Source organism: Lygodium microphyllum, chromosome 2 (assembly GCF_053477565.2).
Source record: "Lygodium microphyllum isolate KBCC chromosome 2, Lygodium_microphyllum_v1.1.10, whole genome shotgun sequence".
Classification (NCBI taxonomy): domain Eukaryota; kingdom Viridiplantae; phylum Streptophyta; class Polypodiopsida; order Schizaeales; family Lygodiaceae; genus Lygodium; species Lygodium microphyllum.
The window spans coordinates 52,481,326-52,503,269 of record NC_141136.1 but is presented as its reverse complement, the minus strand read 5'-3'; the positions used below and the strand labels follow the sequence as shown (position 1 = coordinate 52,503,269).

The window sequence follows — 21,944 nt, the reverse complement described above, 5'->3', positions numbered from 1 at the left end:
CACATTTTGTTGTCCAAAAGGTATTTCTTCACGGAATACAACCCTACGAACCTCCTCAGTCTTTTCAGGCTGTTTGTGCATGCAATCTTCCCAAAAGATAACGCCATTGCTGCGTACTACTTTCCTTTTCTCGGGATCCCACAATTTATACCCCATTTCACCCTCGTCACCATATCCTAGGAAAATGCATTTACAGGACTTTGGCTCAAGTTTGCTGTGTTTTTCTTTACGAATGTGCACAAAAGCCTCGCAGCCAAACACTTTCAGATGAGCATATGAAGGTGGCTTGCCCGACCACGCTTCTTGGGGAACTCCCCTCCCCCAAAGACCTATTTGGCGACCGATTAATCAAGTGAACGGCTGTCATAACAGCCTCTGCCCAAAAACCATGGGGTAATGCAGCATGAGACAGCATCGTACGGACCTTATCTTGTATGGTCCGATTCATACGCTCTGCAACTCCATTTTGGGGCGGATTATGAGGGGCAATGAGCTCCCTCTTTATCCCTTTGCTGTCACAAAATGCCTGAAAGGCCTTGGACACATATTCCCCACCATTGTCAGAGCGAAGACACTTATCTATTTGATTTTCAGCCAATGCTAAGAATTTTTTAAACTTATCAAGCACTTTATCCTTGCTACGAATAGGGTAAACCCATACTTTCCATGTAGCATCATCGACAAAGGTGACAAAATATTTCTTTCCCCCTAAAGATAATCCTGGCATTTGACATACATCCGAATGTACTAACTCTAGAGGAAAAGATTTCAAAGAAAGAGATTTTTTATGTGACGTCTGTGCATGTTTGCCATAAATGCAATGATCACAATGCTCAAAATGAGCATAACGAAGATAAGGCAAGTACCCAAACGAGAAAGCACTTTCATTCCTGTTTGACTCATGTGTCCCAACCGGCCATGCCACAAAGAAACGCTTGGCTGCTTGGTCACGGCAACAACATGGTCACGCACACTAGATACATGAAGTGGATACAAAGTATCACCCTTGCAGCCTCTGGCAAAAACCCTAGATCCCTTACAGATCCTCCATTTTCCATCACCAAAGGTGGTATGAAAACCATCATCATCTAGCTTCCCTGTGCTAATCAAGCTCTTCTTGAGCTGAGGTACATGCCGTACATGTTGAACTGTAAAGACAGAGCCATGCTAAACCTGTAACTGCACACTGCCAAATACCTGCAATCTCACATGCATAGTTGTTCCCAAGATGGACAACACCATGTCGACCCCCTGTACTAGGAGACCATGTATATGACCCCCTTCGTGGACACATATGGTGAACTGGCAAGTAACTCGCGAGCTGCGTCTGCCGAACTGAGCCGGACCATGAAAATCCCTTGGCCCATTAGGACCGCCTCCACAATCTGCACTGTGCCGATGCGCAGTGTGGAGTGAAGCCAGTCTCAAAGCTGGGCCCTAGCTGGAGAGTGTCCTACTGCCTGACCATAAATCGTTGTTTTCTTTAGCTCCAGCTCCTTAGCTCGGACGGCTAAGAGCTGCTCCTCAAGGAGGACAATGCGTAAGGTGTTTGACTGGGGGCCACTCACTGAGTGCGTCGGCATCTGACCAGAGGTTTCCATTGCGCGTCCCTTCTGCGAGAACAACCAATCCGTCGCGGTGCTACCCGCGGGCAGAGGGGGGGGGGGGGCGCAATCGCAAAAGGCCAGGCGGGACGGTTGGGGGGAAATGGCAGACGGGGGCGGGCAGTTGCGAATCATCTTGGGGGGGGGGGGGGGGGGGGGGGGGGCATCGCAAAAGGCCAGGCGGGACGGTTGGGGGGAAACGGCAGACGGGGGCGGGCAGTTGCGAATCATCTGGGCGGGGGGGGGGGGGGGGGGGGGGCCGGCCAGCGGGGGCGATCGATCTAGGGGGTGGGCACGATCTGACGGAGCGAGGGGGGGGGGAGCTTGCGACGTGATGGTTGCTGAGCCCCGAGAGCAATCTCCGAAGTCTGCAGGCTGAAATCTGCATATGTCTCCACCTTGAGGATCTCGATATCCATCAGCGCCAAGAGTGATCTCCGCAGTCTGCAGGCTGAAATCTGTGAGACACAATATGCCAAGACTGCTGGAAACCCAGCCTATTTATAGGCTGGAAATAATGCCAATAATAGATCAGGTTGGCTGCATGCAGCCGACTGATGCAGTCCGACTGCTGCCACGTGGCACCTGCTGACGTGGCATCCAGGGAATGACTCTTAACAAGAGCATGTTGTGGGCACTCTACACACACATAATCACTCTCCCCCTGATCATTCTTCACATTCAAATCAGTATTATCTCCCCTCCAACAGGCTGCCCTTCTGTCCACATCATTACTCACTTCTCCGATCATTGTGTTTGCTGGTAGATAACTCATCCCTGCACAGTGCAACCTGTTCCAGGATCAGGACTGCCAATGCTTTGCTGAGCAAAAGGGCGTGCAGCTACTGGCATCATCACCATCATCATTCACTCTCCAGCTGTCAGAGATCAGATACAGCCCTGCATTCAGCTGCTGTACTGGCCGCCTAGCATCCCATATCCATCTGCAGCAGTCAACACCATCAATAACCTTGTGTTTTATTGTTTGGAGGCATATACCTGATGCTACTTCTATGTTTTCCTCTCTGGAAGGTCTGCCTAAAAGTCACCTGATTGCAGCCACTTTGTAGGAGATATTTCTCAGCACACTTTGTGTTTTCTCCTCCAAACTTGTCTTGATAGCAGCCACCATTCAGAGAGATTACATCAGCATTTTCAACACCTACAGCTCCTAACCACTGTGTTTCACTCCCTCTACTGCTGTTCATTGTCATTCGGTGTCTGTTTTGACATCCCCCGACTTGTAGGGCTGTGTTTCATTCCCTCCACAAAGCATTCTCATCCACAGGTGCTGCCGCCTAATCAACAGAATAGTGAAGTCATCTCCGAGCCTTGATTAGCATCATTGACTCAACTGTGTTCACCTTGGTATCAATCCAGAGACACAAAAACCTGAGACTTCACTGTATCAGCATTGCACATGATTCATCATTTCATTTATTTTCTGTATTTTTGTATCACAATGTTTGCCATACATACTCTACGTCCCTCCCCGCAAACCCTACCATTCCTTTATAGAGAAAAGACGCCTTCTTGTGGACATGGAACTTGGGCACTTGTTTTCACCTAGCCCCTCACATGGTCTGGCATTATAGCCCACTAGATTGGTTGTTCAACAACCATTGTATTTATGATGTACTGAATCACTCTCAATAGGGTTCTTTGTACTTTGTATTTTACCTTGGAGGGATTTTCTTGGAGATGTTATTAATAAACTTTTCTTTTGAAAAAATATACCCTCTTCATACTCCGTGAGGATCGTAGGTTGGTGTTGTTGGATAAGGAGAAGCAAGGGATGGCCTTCTCAAACCTAGGATTTGAGTTGTCCTGCTAGGTTTAAGAGGAGGGACCTGGCAGTTGAATCCTTTCCCTGCATAGTAGGAGTTGTATAGTGGCAGCTCTAGATGTGGAGGGTTGAGGCTTGGTTGAGTTGAAATTCAGATCCAGTTGAGTGGTGATAGTCAACAAGTGGCCAACATCATCAGCCTTGGAGGACTCTGCGAGTTTCTTCTCCAGTACAAGATGAGCAAGTGGGCATATTTTGATGCAGGACTAAAATGAGTGGGTCCCATTAGGATCCTTGACATTGGGTGGGGCACAGCATGCTGCATTACTGAGGATAGTGTTTATGGGACCATCGGTGCCCCAAGAAAGTACCATTCATCATGTGGTTGGTTGCTCAAAGCGGGCTGGCAGTTGCATTATATTGGTTGGCATAGATGTAGTAGGATGGGGTTTGTGAATATGTCCACATTCATGTTGAGCTTCTGAATCTAGATCATATCATGGGCCCTTTTTGCTCATTTCTGGCCCTATGTATGAGCCCTTTATTTGGTTGTTTTCCCCAAAGAGGTCAACCTGACTAATGGTCAAACATGTAGGCTGGTCTGCCTAATTATCCAGCACATGACTATTTATGGCACTCTCATCTGTACAGCACATTAATTCTCCGTGGACCAATCTGCGGCTTGGGTTCCTAAATTCTGCCTTTGCACCTTCATGTTTACTCTCTTTTTCATGCTGGCCACTCCTCTAGTCTTTGTTTCCATCATGTTATCAAAGCACAAACCCTTTCCCTACCATTGAGGCTTATCCAGGAGTGTTGTGATCCAGACCTGCATTTCTGTGATAGAAGCCTTCACAGCTGACCATATTTGCTGATGCAACAGCACTCTTAACGCTTCTTGAGCTGCTGGCACATGTTTGTGGCAGTAAAATGATGCATTTCAGCCTGCCCTTGATAGTGGGAGGCCTTCTTCACACTGATTGAGGTGTCTAATGACCACTCCAGCCTGTTTGAGATCAGCCATGCACAGTACAAAGCCTGCTGTGTTTTTTGTTATCAGCTAGCAGGTTAATTCATCCCAGCATGTGGTTTTGCAGTTCTCTCTTGTACTGCAGAATTTTCTCACTTTGCTGCCACCTCCTCTGTGCACACCCTTAATGCCCTAAGAGCTCCCTCTTTCCAAGGTTCCTTGGGCCTTGCAACACCTGCCTTTTTTAGCTGGGACATCTCTGTTTGCTGCTGCATCTCATTTTTGCAGTATCATTGCACCTTTATTGCCTCTGGAAGTTGTTTCTGTACAGAGGGTGTTCCTATTCCTCCACAACATCAAGTTGACACACAACAGCTACAAGACATTGGAGAGACCCATCAAAAACCTCTGGAAGATGCACAAATACTGAGACATGATCAAATGCAAAGTGTGAGAGCAGTCTAGTCAGCTCATGTATGAATCTGGGCATGAGGTTCAGTGGGCCAGGCATTCTAGATATTTTAGGTATTTTCTATATGCCATTTTGATGGTGATTTATGCATTTATTGCTGGCCGACCAGCATTAAATGCTGGCTGACCTGATGCAGTTATTGCATTATTATTGGCCTGTTTATTTGGCTCCCTCCTCCCCAGTCAATCATTCATCACTTGCAGATTCTAGTGCATGCCCTATTGGAGAGAGGGAGACAATGCCAGTGCCCACGCAGCCAGTGATTCACTATTGTACACGACTATCTCGTGTTTGGTATATGAATTCCATTTCCCAAGCATATTTTTAAGTTCTCCTTTGCAATGTTCTTGTATTTTCTCTTTTCTCTCTCTTTTGTCTTGTGTTTAGTAGTTTATTTCAATATCCTTCTATGCTTCCATTGCTGCATCCACTTCTGACATTGTATCAAATTTCAGAATCTACCGGTTTTGAAATCCTAGAGCTGGGATTGACTTCCAGGTTCATGATGGGCTGTCACTTGACAGAGCGGGATTCGCTCCTAGTCCAAGCTCACATGAGGGGACACTTTGGCGGTCTCGACCAAAGGTAGGGAATCCATGTTCACGTATGCTTAGAGGCATTTTTGACAAGATGATCATGTATGCTACTATGAGACATTGTTGATAGACACAGAGAGCTGTTATGGTTCTTCTCTATTTTTAGGAGCCAGTATGATCAGCATCAACATAAGGTTCTCTCTGAGGCACCTTGGCGGTGGCTTCATCATCCACTGCTTGTGTATCCATGGTTCTATTCTGGTGGTCTTTGTTGTAAGGACTATGATGAGTCATTATCATTGTATCATTGTATTGTATCAAATCACCCATGATTTGAGAGAGCGTGTTAGCAATCTAGTCAGCTCATGTGTGAGTTTGGGCATGACATTCAATGGGCTAGGCATTCTAGATATTTTCGGTATTTTTTATATGCCATATTGATGGTGATTTATGCATTTATTGCCGGCCAACCTGATGCATTTATTGCATCATTTTTGGCCTATTTATTTGGCTCCCTCCTCCCCAGTCAATCATTCATCACTTGCAAATTCCAGTGCATGCCCTGTTGGAGAGAGGTAGAAGATGCCAATGCCTACGCAGCCAATGGCTCATCGTTATATGTGACTGTCTCGCATTGGGTATACGTATTCCATTTCCCAAGCATATATTTGAGTTCTCCTTTGCAGTGTTCTTTTGTTTTCTCTTTTCTCTCTCTTTTGTCTTGTGTTCAGCAGTTTACATCAGTGTTCTTCTATGCTTCCATTGCTACATCCACTTCTGACAAAGTGCCAATTCTAGAAAAATACTGCCGGCCTATGAATTGATCAAGCATTGGAAACCAAGATATCTCACCCAAGGCTTATTAGGTACTCAAGCGAAAAACTCATGATGTGTCCACTATAACTGTTGGGTGCTCCAACATTGTATCCTAAAGCATTCCTTGCCAAAGGACCCAGGAATGCAACTCTAGCGCAGAATTTGTAAATGTCACTTGGAAGTGTTAATGAGACAGCAGAGATGTGGCTGGTCCCTCTTGATGTACAAGCACTCCCCAGCCAGACGTCTAGTCCTCTTGTTTCCCTCTGTATAGATTCCCTTTGTTTGTTACAGACTGACATGTTTGGCTTTCTATTATTCTAAACAAGAGACAGCACACAACAGCAGCAAGTTACAGAGGCATGGACCTAGGAAATCAAGCAAACACAACAGCTCACCAAAAATAAAACACAGAGACCCATCCCAATAGCAATGGATCATCACATATTTTTCTGATAAGACAGAGAGAGCTGGACAATTTCTATCTGCATTAAAATTAAGTACGATGACCTTTGTTAGTGTATCCCTCCTCTACAAGTGACAGAAAAACATTGCTTGATTCCTAAACAATTTTCAGCCATTCCTAAGAGTTCTCACTTGCTTTTTTAGAACCATGGCTGTGTAGAGATACTACCCTTCAATCAAACAAAAGCTTTGGAATCTTTATAGACAGTCTTGCCTAGCTTTAATTATGACCTTTAATTGCAACAAGGTTATCCAGATTTTATCCATTGATATAGAAACAAGTACCTGCTGCCTGTGGAGATGATGCAATATAATAAAGAACTTGCAATAATCGGGGCTTCCACCGAAAGCCAACCCGGGTCATCAGTCCCAAGAAACAGTGGATCACAGTCTCGGACTGCAATGTATTGCCTTCCAAGTCTGCTGGAGATGATTCCCAATGGCCTGATTTGGACACAAGATTAGCTAGAAGGTCTGCAGCCATTTCTTTCATTTGAACCACTGAACTGTGATGAGCGGACAACTTTATGCTGCTGATCATTTCAAAGACTGGTGGCAAAACACCATAATCAATAAGCAAGTTAGCATTTTCATCCACTGTTGACAGCATAAGGAGGGCCTTTAAGGCAGCCTCTTTTACCGTGACCTCATTTGAGAGCATTTTAATCAATACTAATCCAGCTTCTTTTGCAGCCAGTTGTTTGTCATCACTTGTAAGTGTCATCTGAGCAAGGTGCGCCACCATCTGGAACTGAATATCTGATGCACCTGTAATATTGTTTACTATTTAAGTACCCTAGATTATACATTGTCATCTCTATTTCTATTTCAAAAGGCCATACCATCCATCTTATCTGACAGATTCCAAGTCCGTGAATTTTCTTAATATTGGGTACAAACATTTCTTACCTTTACAATGTCTAATCTGTTTTTGATGAGTCTTTGGCATTTTTATACATGAGGGAGATTTGCCTTATATTAGAGGCTCCAAGTCCCTTACATTGCTTAAAGTTTGATGCAAACACTTCACCACCATTAAAATTTATAGCCTATGTTTGATATGTCTTAGACACTTTCTATATAGTATCCACTCATTAGCTTTCCACAGTTGATAATGTAGTAGTTTGGCTCAAGGTAAAGCCCCTTTTTACCTTGAGGCAAGAGTCTTAATGCACTTAGGTCAAGAGGATCACAAGGGATATACAAGCTCAAGATGTGATTTTCATGAGTAGTTCTCCTTCAAGTATACGAGCTATCATGCATGAAAAAAAGGGGGGGGGGATATAAGCCTAGGCTTGATGTCAAAAGAACATGGCTCAAGGTAGACTGGTGGTGGCAAGGTGTGATGGGTTGTGGCCAAGGCAAAGTCTAGAGGTTATGAGCTCGAACCGTCGCGTCGCCTGCTACCCCCACCTCCCTCACAATCGTCGCCTGCGCTGGCCCCCCCTCCTTCCCCGCCTGAGCCCTCGCCTTGCCTACTCGTCGCCTCTGCCAGTCTTCCGCCCTGCCCGTCACCTATCCTGTCCAAAGTCCCGCCCTGCCTGTCCCCCCCCCCCCCCCCCCCCCCTGCCCCCCCGCCTAGCCCAAACAGTTCGTTCCCCACCCCCCACCCCCCCCAGGCTAGCCTCTACTACAGATCCTCCCCCCCCCCCCGGGCGCGCTTCCCCCGTCCGCAACCTGGGAACTATCCAGAACAAACACAGCAGGATTCCCCTCCCTCACCATCAATTCCCCCACCCTCCAATTTCTCCCTCCATCTGCAGCACCCCCCCCCCCTCAGATAGCACCGCGACGTGATTGTTTGTCCTCTCAGTAGGGACGCGCAATGGAAACCCTTGGTCAGACACCGACGCACTCAACGAGTGCCCCCCAGTCAAACACCTTGCACGTAGTCCTCTCTGTGGAACAGCTCTTAGCCGTCCGACCTAAGGAGCTGGAGCTAATGGAAACAGCGATTTATGGTCAGGTAGTAGGACATTCCCCAGCCAGGGCCCAGCTTCGGGACTGGCTATACTCCACACTGCGCATCGGAATAGCGCAGATCGAGGAGGCGGTCCTATTGGGCCAAGGGATCTTCATGGTCCGGCTCAGCTCGGCGGACGCAGCTCGCGAGTTACTCGCCAGCTCACCATATGCGTCCATGAGGGGGGTCATACACATGGTCCCTTGGTACAGGGGCTTCACTGTGGAGGAATTTGCACTCCACAACAGGTTTCTTCGGCACCCAGTCATGCTTCTTTTCCCCGGCCTGGCAATTGAGTATCGCCAGTTGGTGGAAGACTTTGGAAGGCTTTTCGGCACTATCCTTCCCGCGTCCTTCGTGGATGCAGTGACAGCTGCAGGAGTCCCAAAGGTACAAGTAGCAGTGAAAGAGGTCAAGAATATCCCACAGTTCCTAGAGATTGAGGCGGACGGGCACTCCTTTAGGCAGCAGGTCATTGTGACGAGGCAGCCAGGGCAGTGCCTCTGCTGTCACGACTTTGGGCATCAAGCAGCAGGTTGCATGCGTTTCGGAGCCAAGGTGGCTCCGCCGACAGGCCCACAGGTGGACGTTGATGGCTTCACACGGGTTCAGAGACAACAAAGAGGGAGACGGCAGGGGAGGCGCAGCCTATGTCTCAGACCCAGCCTCGGCAGCAGGGAGCAGGTGGGCGTGCGACACCCCCTCGGCAGAGCACTCCTCAGCCCCCTCTTGGCCCACCCACCTGGCAGGCCACAGTCCCCCCACATCCACCACCCACGCCACAAACTACCTCTCCTGAGTCCCCACAGCCCCCACACCTACCTTCCCCCACATCCCAAGCCCCCCTCCCCCCCACTGACCCTGGCCCACAGCCCCCCACTCCCAGGACCACTAGCCCCCCCCCAAACCCGCGTTGTACTTCCGTCCACCCCACCATCCCTCGATCATCCTTCCCCCACCACCTCCTGTACCGAGCACCTCCCCTGATCCGCACCTGTTTCAGGCGACCCCCCCAGTCCCATCCCCCTGCTTCCCACAAGAGGTGATGAGCCACACACGCCTACATCCTCTTCACACCAGCAATCCTCCCCCTCCCATACAGCCACCAGCTCATCCACCCCTGCCGCCTGTCACACCTTTCCGAGATAGGCACACTTGTTGCCACAGGAGTTCTTCTGCAGTGGCCCATGGTCCTGCTTGAGAGTTGCGGAGCGCAGAGAGTTCCCACTACCTCTAGAGGTGGGGATCTTCGTGCTTCGTAAGTCAAGGAGGAGCAAGGTCCATCTACTAGCACCACCAGATGGACCAAACTACGCCTTCTTTCTTCAGTCCTCTCACTCTGGGGAGTGGACGACGACACAGATAGAGGAAGAGTTGAAAAGTCAGGTGGCGGATCACACCTCCCAATGGATGGGAGAAGGACTAGCACTGTTTGCACAAGTGGCCTGGTTGTATGATGGACATTAACTGGTGGGCTGGTGCTGAGGTCCCTCACTTAAGTATTATCTTTCGAGCCCCTCCACAGTGGAGAGCTCCGAGGGATGTGATTGAGTGGCCCCTGGCGCAAGCGGCCCGTTTCTACCACTGCACAGAGGCTCGACTCTCAGCATGGTTGATAGATGCATTGATAGTACCACCTGGAACTTCTATCACCCCGTTGGTCCGGCCGAGCGCCACCATGGGGAAATGGAGCTCGCCGTCCAGACCGGCGGTAAAGCGTACCTGTATGCCTCATAGCTCCTCCTCGTCATCAGCAGCCTCCACACCGAACAGATGTCTATTCGGGCAGTCACACGTTTCCCCATGAGCTTACATCTTGCATCCTCGAATGTGAATAGCCTCCACTACAGCGGGGCACGTGGTTCCAGGAAATTGATTGTTCGGAAGGAGTTGCAACCTGCCCTTGCCGGACGGATCGACATCTTACTTCTACAGGAGCACAAGCTCACCCCCACCCAGGCCCAATAGGTAGGGAAGGTACTCCTAGGCAGCTCGCACACTTACTGGGAGCATGCCATAGGTGCCCACGGTAGGAGTGGAGTATGCATCTCTATTGCTCCGAGTCTTACCGCTTGTGTTCGAGGCCACGGGACGATAGTGGCAGGGAGGGTGCTATGGATCAGATTGGATATTGGGGACTCGTGCCTTGGAGTCCTTAATATCTATGCCCCTACGGAGGTTAGGGCACGTAGCAGGTTCTGGGTGGAGATCGCGGAACGACTCCCAGAGATGGACTCCTGGATTGTTGGAGGAGACTTCAACAACTTGGAGGCTTTGGAGGACCAGCAGGGCAGAGGGAGAAACTACCAAGGCATGGCCGGGGAGGAGCAGGAGGCATGGGAGGTGTTTCTACTGGCAGTAGGAGCACGCGATGCCTGGAGAGACCCTGCCTTCCACAGGAGGGAGAGGTCACTGGACTTCTCTTAGGGGTACAAGCAACTGGGTAGAGTCCTGCTGGAGTGGTTGGACAGGTTTTATGTGGGAGAGTGAGGTGGCTCTCGGGGAGGCAAGATTGGGCTGTTGGTGGGCACTACGTTGTCCGATCATTGCCTGGTTCTCTTGACACTAGATCCCCCAGCATATGCCCTAGACTCACAATCTTGTTGAATCCCTGACTCGATCTACAGGAGGGAGGAGGTGACGAGACAGATAGAGCAGATTTGGACCAGAGAGTAGAGCAGGAGGGGCCAGATCGTAGAGGAGATTGCAGAGACCCTAGCTGAGTATGGGAGGACCCGTTCTAGCCCAAACGAGGTGATGGAGATTGCTACCGATTACTAAAATCGCCTCTTCCAGCAAGAGACAGCCTCAGCTAGAGGACAGCGATGTAGACAACAGGTCTGGGATAGTATCCCATCCCTCGTCACAGAGGAGATGGGACGCTCCCTCCTAGCCCCCCTCACAGAGAAGGAACTAGAGGAGATGGCTGATGGCACATGGAGGCTTGGCGGTGGGTAGCTGGCTTGCCCAGATGCAAAAGGAGAGAGTTAGTGCTGCACATAGCAGTCAATGGAAACCCCAAAGCACTGCCTTTGGTCGTGTGAGGCGGCACAGCTCGTGTGGAGAGGAGCATGCCGCATCCTGCGCCGCATAGCACCCAGCCTTGGATGTATCTCTTTGGGTGCTTTCTGTTGGCAGGCAGTCAGCCAGGGCCGTCATCTTCTGTATGAGGCCGGGATACAGAACACGATATTCATGATCGAGGCAGGGTCGTGCGCAGTGGTGGTTTTAGAGGCTCTACCCATCCGCCAAGTACTAGAGCCCACAACAAGCTGCTCTGAGGTATGGGAAATCATAGGGAGTCTCACTGGTTGGCATATCTGAAGGCACGGTGTCAGGTGGCTTTCGACAGAGAGAGACCTTCAATATAGGCGACCCTAGCAGAGCTCTGGACCTCCATCATCCACTCCCTTCAAGGCCGATGGAATCAGGTGCACAGCGAGTCTAGGGCTCGTCAGGAGCTTCGTGGTCATTTCATGCGCACTTGGGGCGGCCACGACCTGTTCTTTGTGATGCAGGCAAGCAGCCCCAGATAGTGATACACCCCCCCCCCCCCCCCCCCCCCCAAATAGCTTCTTGCCCCTATCCCCCCCAGACTACCTTGAGAGGCTTGTATATATGATGTATCTGTGACTTTCACCAGCTCCAGCTTGGTCTGTTGAGTATGAGCACTTTTTTGTATTCAGGTTTTTTCTGGAGTAATATAATTAGCCACACCTTATTTGCAAAAAAAGTCTAGAGGTTATGCAAGGTTGAGTGCCTATCTCAAGAGTAGTGCTTCAAGACATACACATTGTAAGGCACAAGGGTTTGAGGTTCAAGGATCTAGGTGATTGTGAGAGACTACCTAAGGTAAGGGTGTAGACTCGAGGTAAAACTACCTCAACAACACAACTTTGGATGTACAAGGGCCTCAAGGTAAGACTATTCCACCTCAAGCACAATGTGTAGCCCATACAGTGTTCAATGCTCCAAATACAGTCCTCCAATTGACACATTGAAACTCATCAATGTTAGGGCGAACTACTACCCTATTTAAAGATGAGTTTCCAGGTTTTTTTTTCAAAGAATAGATTGACTTGTTTACATTGAATTTAAAAGATAGCAATATAGCCATGTTGGCTGATTGTTTTAAGCCTATCTTAAGGAAAATAGATACAAACAGCTACTAAAGTGGATTTTCACTTTGCTTTGAGGCTTCCTCTTTGAGCTAGAGAAATACTCACTAGGGACTCCACTTGAGCTGGACCAATTGTACCACCATTACTGATTTTGAGAGGCATTCTTTATGCTTGCTCTCTTCCCTTTCAGAATATAACGTCTCAATCCAAGTAGACACCAAAATGCACATCACGAGATAATGCTAGCTAGTATAACACACACACTCTCACTCTCTATGTTGCTCCCCTTTGAGTTTGTGATTGTGTCACCTAGCAGAATGGCTCGAGACATGTCCTCTTATTATCTACAGACTACAATAGGGCCTCTTAACTATCTACACTCAGTCCTCATATGCAGGAGAGAAATCTTGTACATGCACACGCATGCGCGCACATGATAGAAAGAAAGAAAAAAAGTTAAAACAATTTCTACGAGAAGCCAAATCGGCCTATGGGACAAAAATAAATACAATCTCAATCTCATGGAACTGCAATATTTACCAAGTATACCTACGAAAAGATGATCGAACAGAAACATCTAGTTGGGAAACAATAATCACTTGGAAGGAGAACTAGGAATCTGATATATCTATCAATATGGCAACAACACTAAATGAGCGTGGAAATAATATGACAAGCTTTTGAAGTAGAAAATCATCCCATGATGCCTCTCATGGGTCTATCCAGCATAGGCAAGCCTTAAGCATTGAGGATTAGGTATTTGATGGTGTGCGATATCATCTTTATCATCCAATCATATTCAAGCATGGATGTGAACCACCGAGGCATGGGCTGTGTGATTTGCATCTCTATATGGCTCTCACACCTATATAAGGCAACTACCCATGGTGGATCCATTGATCTATCTGAGATGTGCACTAACGTATTGAATGTGGCTAGATCTCTGAAACAGTCCATAAGAGTGCACTACCCCACATCCAAAGGTGACTCCCTTGAGACAGCAAGAGATCCAAGAGGAAAAGTCTTGAGGTTGGAAATTCATCCATTAATTCCTTTTTTTGTCTCCATTTACAACCCCAAGAAGGCTTTATTTGTATCATTTATTAGTGTTCGAGCACCGCCCAAGACAATCCGGGCACCACCCTAAGAAGGCTTTATTTGTATCATTTATTAGTGTTCGAGCACCACCCAAGACCACACCTTATAACCCCCAAGATAATGGACAAGTCAAGAGTACTAATAGGCAACTTGTGGGGATTTTATCCAAGACTATATCTAAAGGTAAGCATGATTGGGATAAGAAGTTGTATGTGGATGTTTAGGCTTATAATACAACATTTAAAAGAGCTACAAGCCATATCCCTTTCAAATTAGTATATGGGGAGGAGTGTGTTCTACCTTTGGAGATTGAGTTGCGCCTACAATAAAGTTCACTCTAAACCATTGTTTGGGTAAAGAGGAACCATTCCACAAAAGGTTTATTTCTCTTGCATATCTTGACGAGATTTAGTTACAAGCCTTGTTACATCATGGTTCCCTGGTATAGCGGCTTCACAGTGGAGACATTTGCGCTCCATAACAGATTTCTCAGACATCCAGTCACCTTACTTTGGAATTGAGCTAACTCTCTCCCCTCTCTCTCTCTCTCTCTCTCTCTCTCTCAAGCTCCTTGCAATCTCTTGGAGGGGTATCCTTCTACCTCTCTCTCGCAGCCTCTTGGGGTCTCCTTGTTCTTCTCTAACTCTACCTCTCTCTCGCAGCTTCTCGAGGTCTCCTTGTGCTTCTCTAACTCTACCTCTCTCTCGCAACCTCTCGGGGTCTCCCTATGCTTCTCTAACTCTACCTGCCTCTTGGGGTCTCCTTGTGCTTCTCTAACTGCTCCCCATGCCTTATATTTATAGCTTAACAAGGGAAGAAGAGTTGTGGTTGAGAAGAAGAGCTCTTTATGGACTGGCGGTAGAGTACGGCCAGTTAGTGGAGGACTTTGGACAGCTCTTCGGCACAGTTCTTCCTACCTCCTTCGCGGATGCACTGACAGTTGCAAGAGTCCCAAAGGTACAAGTGGCAAATAAAGACACAAAGAGTATACCAAAGGACCTAGAGATTGAGGCAAGAGGTCACTCCTTTAGGTAGCACATCATTGCAACTGGGCAACCAGGGCAGTGCCTGCGCTGCTACAACTTTGGGCATCATGCAGCAGTTTGTATGCATTTCGGAGTAAAGGTGGCTCCGCCTACAGGCCCGCAGGTGGACGCTGAGGGCTTCACACGGATCCAAAGACGACAAAGAGGGAGATGGCAGGGGGGCTGCAGCCAACTCCTCAGACACAGCCTTCACAACAAGGAGCAAGAGAGCGAGCGACACTCCCTTAGTAGATCACTCCACAGCCCCCCTTGCCCGCCCCACCCGACAGGACTGCAGTCCTCCACATCCACCACCCGCGTCACAAACTACCTCACCTGAGATCCCACAACCCCCACACCAACCCACCCCCACATCCCATGTCCCCCCCACTCACCCTGGTCCATAGCCCCCTCCTTCCAAGGCCACCTGCCCCCCTCCCACACCCGCGCCGTATCTCCATCCATCCCACCATCCCTCGATCCTCTTCCCCCCCCACCACCTCCCCTATCGAGCATCCCCCCTGATCCGCACCTGGTTTAAGTGATCCCCCCCATACCTACCCCCACTCCTCCCACAGGAGGTGACGAGCCACACACGCCTACATCCTCCTTGCACCAGCAATCTTTCCCCTCCCACACAACCACCAGCTCATCTTCCCCTGCTGCCCGTCACACTTTCCCGAGATAAGCACAGTTGTTGCCACAAGAGTTCTTGCGCAATGGCCCATGGTCCTACCTAAGAGTTGTGGACGCAGAGAGTTCCCACTACCTCTAGAGGTGGGGATCTTCGTGGTTCGTAAGTCAAGGAGGGGCAAGATCCATCTACTAGCACTACCAGATGGATCAAACTATGCCTTTTTTCTTTGGTCCTCTCAATCAGGGAATTGCACATCGACATAGATAGAGGAGTTGAAGAGTCACGTGGTGGCGGACCACACCTCTTGGTGGATGGGAGAAGGACGAGCACTGTTTGCACACCAGTGGCATGGTTGCATGATGGACATTAATTGGCGGGCTGGTACCGAGGTCCCACACTTGAGCATTATCTTTTGAGCCCCTCCACAGTGGAGAGCTCTGAGGGATGTGATCGAGTGGCCCCTGGCACAAACAGCCCGCTTCTACTAGTGTACAAAGTCATGACTCTCAACATGGCTGATAGACGCACTAATAGTACCACATGGAGCATCTATCACCCCTATGGTCCGGCCGAGGGCCACCATGGGGAACTGGAGTTCGCCGTCCAGACCCGCGGCAAAGAGTACTTGCATGCCCTCTAGTTTTTCCTCCTCATCAACAGCCTCCACACCGAACACATGCTTGTTCGGTCAGTCACAGGTTTCCCCATGAGCTTACACCTTGCATCCTCGAATGTGAATAGTCTCCACTACAGAGGGCACGTGTTTCTAGGAAGTTGATTGTTCGGCAGGAGCTGCAGCTTGCCCTTGCCGGACGGATCGACATCTTACTTCTACAAGAGCACAAGCTCACCCCCACCCAATCCCAGCGGGTAGGGAAGGTACTCCCCGGCAGCTCGCACACTTACTAGGAGCACACCATAGGTGCCCACGGCAAGAGTGGAGGCGTATGCACCTCTATTGGCCCGAGTATCACCACCTGTGTATGAGACCATAGGACAATAGTGGCAAGGAGGGTTCTATGGATCAGATTGGATATTGGGGACTCGTGCCTTGGTGTCCTCAATGTCTATGCCCCTACGGAGGTTGGGGTACACAACAGGTTCTGGATGGAGGTTCTAGGTGAAGATCGTGGATGGACTCCCAGAGATGGACTCCAGGATCGTTGGAGGAGACTTCAACAACTGGGAGGCTTTGGAGGACTAGCAAGGCAGAGGTAGAAACTACCAGGGCATGGCTAGGGAGGAGCAGGAAGTATGGGAGATCTTTCTACTGGCAGTAGGAGCACGCATTGCCAAGAGATACCCTGCCTTCCACAGGAGGGAGAGATCGCTGGACTTCTCTTGCGGATACAAGTGGCTAGGTGGAGTCCTGCTGGAGCGGTTGGACAGGTTTTATGTGGGAGAGTGGGGAGGCTCTCGTGGAGGCCAAATTGGGCAGTTGGCAGGCACCACGTTGTCTGACCATTGCCCGGTTCTCTGGACACTTGATCCCCCAGCATCCACCCCAGACACACAATCTTGTCGGATCACTGACTCGATCTACAAGAGGAAGGAGGTGACGAGATAGATAGAGCAGATTTGGACCAAGGAGTAGGGCAGGAGAGACCGGATCACAAAGGAGGTTGCAAGAGTTCCTAGCCGAGTCGAGCAATATCTGTCGGCGTTATCAGTCTTTTCCCCAAAGGGGGAGACCGATTGGAGCTTTCCCAGTGGAGACCGATCACCTTATTGTCAGTGGCCTATAAGGCACTGGCAAAGATGATTGGTAGGAGACTATGCCCCGTGCTTCCAGACATCATCCATGACACACAGACAGGCTTTGTCCAGGATAGGAGCATCCTAGACAATGTACTCACCTTCTTTGAGGTGACAGAGTGGGCTCAGCCAGTGGGCAGAGACTGGCCGTACTTCTCTTGGAATTTGAGAAAGCTTATAACAGGGTGGACTAGGATTTCCTAGAGGGCACCATGGTGAGGTTGGGTTTCCCCCATGCTTGGATTCGCGGGGTCTCACCACTTTACAAATCGGCCACCAGCAGAGTTCTCATAGATGGTAGGCGAGGGGAGGAGTTTTGGCTGGAGTGATCGGTCCGGCAGGGCTGCTCCCTGGCCCCATACCTGTTCCTACTCTTTGCAGAGGCAATGTCTCACTTCCTCAGGTCATGCGTGAGCGGATTACGCCGCCTCTGACTTCCAGTGAGAGAGAAAACTGAGTTGTTAGACTCAGAGTATGCAGATGATATAGCACTCTATATAGAAGAGGATGAGTTGATGCTAGAGAGAGTGAGGCTAGCTCTTGAGGTATTCTATTCTACAACGGAAGCAAAAATCAACTGGCAAAAGTCGGTTGGTTTTCTCACAAACCTGGACTCTAGCACGGAGTGGGGCGTTCACCTGGGATTTAGATGGGTGAGCAGAGGGCAAACCGTCCGGTACCTAGGGTTCCAATTGGGACTCGACATCACTCCCGCCCAGCAGTTTCTTCCAGTCCTTGATTCTATTCGAAGGAAGCTAACCTACTGGAGTACGGCTCGCCTCTCACTAGCCGGCCTAGCCTTGGTGGTTAACCTGGTCCTAGCGACGGCTTGGTACATTGCCTTGTGTTGGTACTTCTCCTCATCCTACATAGTGCAGCTTCGCCGCCTAGTGAGGAATTTCCTTTGGCCCGGGTCAGACGGCTCCAGGGATTCTAGGACCAAGGTGGCGTGGATGACCATCATATGGCATCGGTCAGAGGGAGGGCTTGGGATCATAGACCAAGAGTATCAGAGTATGGCCCTCTTGGGCAAGCTAGTTGTCCACGGCCTCACACCAAGAGGGCAGACCTAGAAGGTCATATTGCAGGAGGTTCTTCAAGATTGTAGACCGAGGCTTGGTGGTGAGTGGAGGCCGTCCCTGAGATGAATCTTCACGTCAGCCCAAATCACCCCCCGCAAATCACCTTTCTTACGCAGCTTGCTCTGCGTGTGGCAGAGCCTCCCCAAGGCCCTAATCCAGAACCCCCCAAGCTGCCAGGAGGAGATAGACCGTCAGTTGGTGATTTGGAATCCCCAGATCAGAAATCGGGAAGGGGCACAGATTGGCGAGCGCCCCCACATTCAGTGGGCTGGTTGGGAGGCCGGCCCGACTCGTACCATCAGGACATGGCAAAAGGTGTACAAGACAGTGGACGAGGAGATGTTGCAGCGAGTATCAAGCTGCCAAAGAGGAGTGGAGTTGAGGAGAAGGGAGATAGATGCAGCAATACCTCAGGAGTGGCTTGCTCCCCCGATATGAGAGCCGATAGAGCGCGGAGAGGTATAGGCCGCTAGGTTTTCACCAACAACATCCCCCTACAGGTGACAGGTAGAGTGGGTGGCGCTCCACCTGGGATCTTCACCGTACAGGAGGGGGGGCGTCTGGCTCTTGACAGAGGACAACAAGATAAGGGGACAACTATCTTTTCATGAAAGAGGATCCGGGTGATTGGCCTTCAAGGGAAGACATGGCGGTTGGACCCTTTTGTCTTCGGCAAGAGCTCAGGGAGTGGCGCTTCTGGATCTGGGAGGGCAAGCCACTTGATGAGATAGAGTGGGATCTAGGAGAGTGGCTATGGCCGGCTACTGCGGTCGCCAAGCAGCCACCGAGGTTTTTGGAGTATACCGCTAGGATTGGCAGACACGTACTGATGCAGGAGGATATGGCTTGGGCGTCGTCACGTAGCAGGCACTGGGCGGAGCACAGCATTACAGAGCCTTTCTGACGGACCTTCTGGCGCCGCCTATGGGATAGCTGGAGACCAAGGAGGGTATCATATTTTTTATGGCTGGTGGCACACGGAGGCTTGGTGGTGGGTAGCTGGCTTGCCCAAATGCAAAAGGAGGGAGGTTGTAAGTGCTGCACACAGCAGCCCCTGGAAAACCCAAAGCACTGCCTTTGGTCGTGTGAGGCGGTGTAGCTTGTATGGAGAGGAGCATGGAGTATCCTTCGCCGTATAGCACCGAGCCTTGGATATATCTCTTGGGGAGCTTTCTACTGGCACACGGTTAGCCAGGGCTGTCATCTTCTGTATGAGGCCGGGATGCAGGACACGATATTCATTATCGAGGCAGGGTCGTGCATAGTGGCTGGTTTGGAGGCTCTACCCATCCCCCAGGTACTGGAGCCCACAACAGACCACTCATAAGGTATGGGAGATCATAGGGAGTCTTACTGGTTGGCATATTTGGAAGGCGTGGTGTCAAGAGGCTTTCGGTGGAGAGAGACTCTCAGTACAGGTGACCTTAGCAAAGCTCTGGACCTCCATCATCCACTCCCTCCGCGGACAATGGGATCAGGTGCAGGGCGAGTCCAAGGCTCGTCAGAAGCTCCGTTGTCATTTCATGTGCACTTGGGGCGGCCAGGACCTATTTTTCAAGATGCACGCAAGCAGCCCCAAATGGCGTTACACCCCCCCTCCATGGCTTCTTGCCCCTATCCCCCCTAGACCACCATGAGAGGCTTGTACATTTGATATATTTGCCACTCTGCGTCAGCTCCAGTTAGTCTGTTGAGCATGAGCACTTCCTTGTATTCAAAGGTTTTTTCCTTTCTTGAAGTAATATAATTAGCCACTCTTTATTTTTTTTTTTAAAGTAAAGTTCAAGTGCTAAGGGTGCGTTCACACCTGAGCATGTATAAAAGGCATAGTGGCCCTTTATTCCCAACAAGCCCCTCTCGTGTAAGCTCTAGAGAAGGGGAATCTAGGTTGTACTATAGAGGCGAGAGTTGATCCATGTGTAGCCCATGTAGTTGCAACCATGTGCTCGACTAAGCATACCAACACCAATGCCACCTTGCCATGCTAGCTGTCCAATTGACTCTAGAGTGAATCTAGAGTGGGGAGGCTCCAAAGCGTAGTGACCCAAGATGAGGTTTTAGGACGGGGACGGGGACGAGGATGGAGACGGGGACAGAGGTAGGAATTGCCATCCCTTGTCACCATGAGAGGAGGTTGTAACATAGGGACGAGACTGGGAGGGTATGGAGATGGGATGCGATTGGGACATGAAGCTATAAAATGGCCATCCCCCGTTACTATGCTCCAAAGTCTATGCATCGCTCTTTCAAAAAGGGTCTCAGCCACCACAATAGGTGGTGTTTCCATCTTTGCTCTATCTCATGTGGCACTATTGAGTTACTCTTAACATCTAAGGAATCAGCATTACTACGGGCCTCTAGCCTCTCCACCTACTGCCACCCTAGATAAACCTCCCCTCTATCTAGTGCTAGCTATTGTGTTGTAGGCCTCCTCAACCTTACTCTTACTAGGTTCACCATAAGGTCTTTGTAAAAATAATGATACTCCCCAAGACCAGCTTCATCTCCTTCCACTCCATTAATATAATTTGATATCTTACCAATATATAGCCCGAAAAGAGTGAGTGAGTAAGAAATCTTGCCTCACCCCAATGGTGTTGATGATCCCTCCAACGTCCCTCCTAGACCTTGAACCTATATAATGCCAAGCGTTAGCAATCATTTGTGTCATGCACAATCACCTCCTACCTGTGAGCTTCAGTTTGAGTTAGATGGGGACATTAGGAGCTTTGACTTATGTTTGTCTGTCATTTATGTATTTTTGATAGAGGAAGCAACTCTTTCTAGAGCTTGCATTACAATATGTTTCTTTTTCAGCCTGTTTTAGGTGTTCACACTGGCTGATGTTTATTTCAGACCTGGAATTTCCTTTTCAATGGTTGGAGAATGTGTCTACACCACATTTATGACGTGACCAGCATTTATTATTGGCAACTGCATTATTTGAATGACATCAGCAATTGGATGGTCATCACTCTCTTTTGTAGGTTCAGCACACTCCAACATCCGAGAGACTCCTCTATCTTTAGGTGCTTCCATTTGTCATCAGCCTGATCTGGTGCCCTCATTGACACCTTGGACTGTCTATAGGGACTAATCAATCCATCTTGTGTTCAGCTATCATTTAGAGTTTAGTGCAGATTTATCACTTCCATTCTCTTCTTCATTGCAGTCTCTCTTCCCTTCTCTTTTCATATTTGTATTTCCTCTTCTATTTTGCACTCCCATGTGGTTGATGTGTACATACTCTACATAATGTACAGTACGTATTTGTACGTTGTTCCGTACAAATAAAATTTTTGTGTACGTAAAAATGCGTATCATTGTAAAAAATATCAATCTATATGGCATTTCATATCAAAATAAACATAAAAAGATCCAAATACATTTTAAATTGTGAGAGAGACCTACAAGACAACCTAATAAGGTCTTTGCTAATACGCATTTGATTAGTAATCACAAAACCCTTGCCGCACGTTGTAAAACTTGTTACTTCAGAAATCAAACATCTGATGAATCAGTGTTTACACAACAAAAGTCTCGACTCTCATCCATGTTAAAAGGCTGCAAATGCATCAAAACAAACTGAATACAATGCACATACACATAGCAAG

The 21,944-nt window shown here is 49.1% G+C and overlaps 1 protein-coding gene and 1 long non-coding RNA gene across 6 annotated transcripts in view; one reads left to right on the top strand and one right to left on the bottom strand.

Moving 5' to 3' along the window:
• LOC148039731 (U-box domain-containing protein 44-like) overlaps nucleotides 1-21,944 on the bottom strand; it is a 140,430-nt gene that overhangs the window by 66,801 nt on the left and 51,685 nt on the right. For 4 of the 5 annotated variants that reach the window (XM_087693569.1, XM_087693551.1, XM_087693560.1 and 1 more), the window contains one exon: nucleotides 6,935-7,417. In XM_087693569.1, coding sequence (XP_087549695.1) covers nucleotides 6,935-7,417 — 483 coding nt within the window. The remainder of the gene's footprint in view (nucleotides 1-6,934; nucleotides 7,418-21,944) is intronic. The other variant, XM_087693572.1, reaches the window with a different exon arrangement.
• Nucleotides 1-21,944, top strand: part of LOC148039732 (uncharacterized) — a 138,050-nt gene that overhangs the window by 66,788 nt on the left and 49,318 nt on the right. The window lies entirely within an intron of this gene.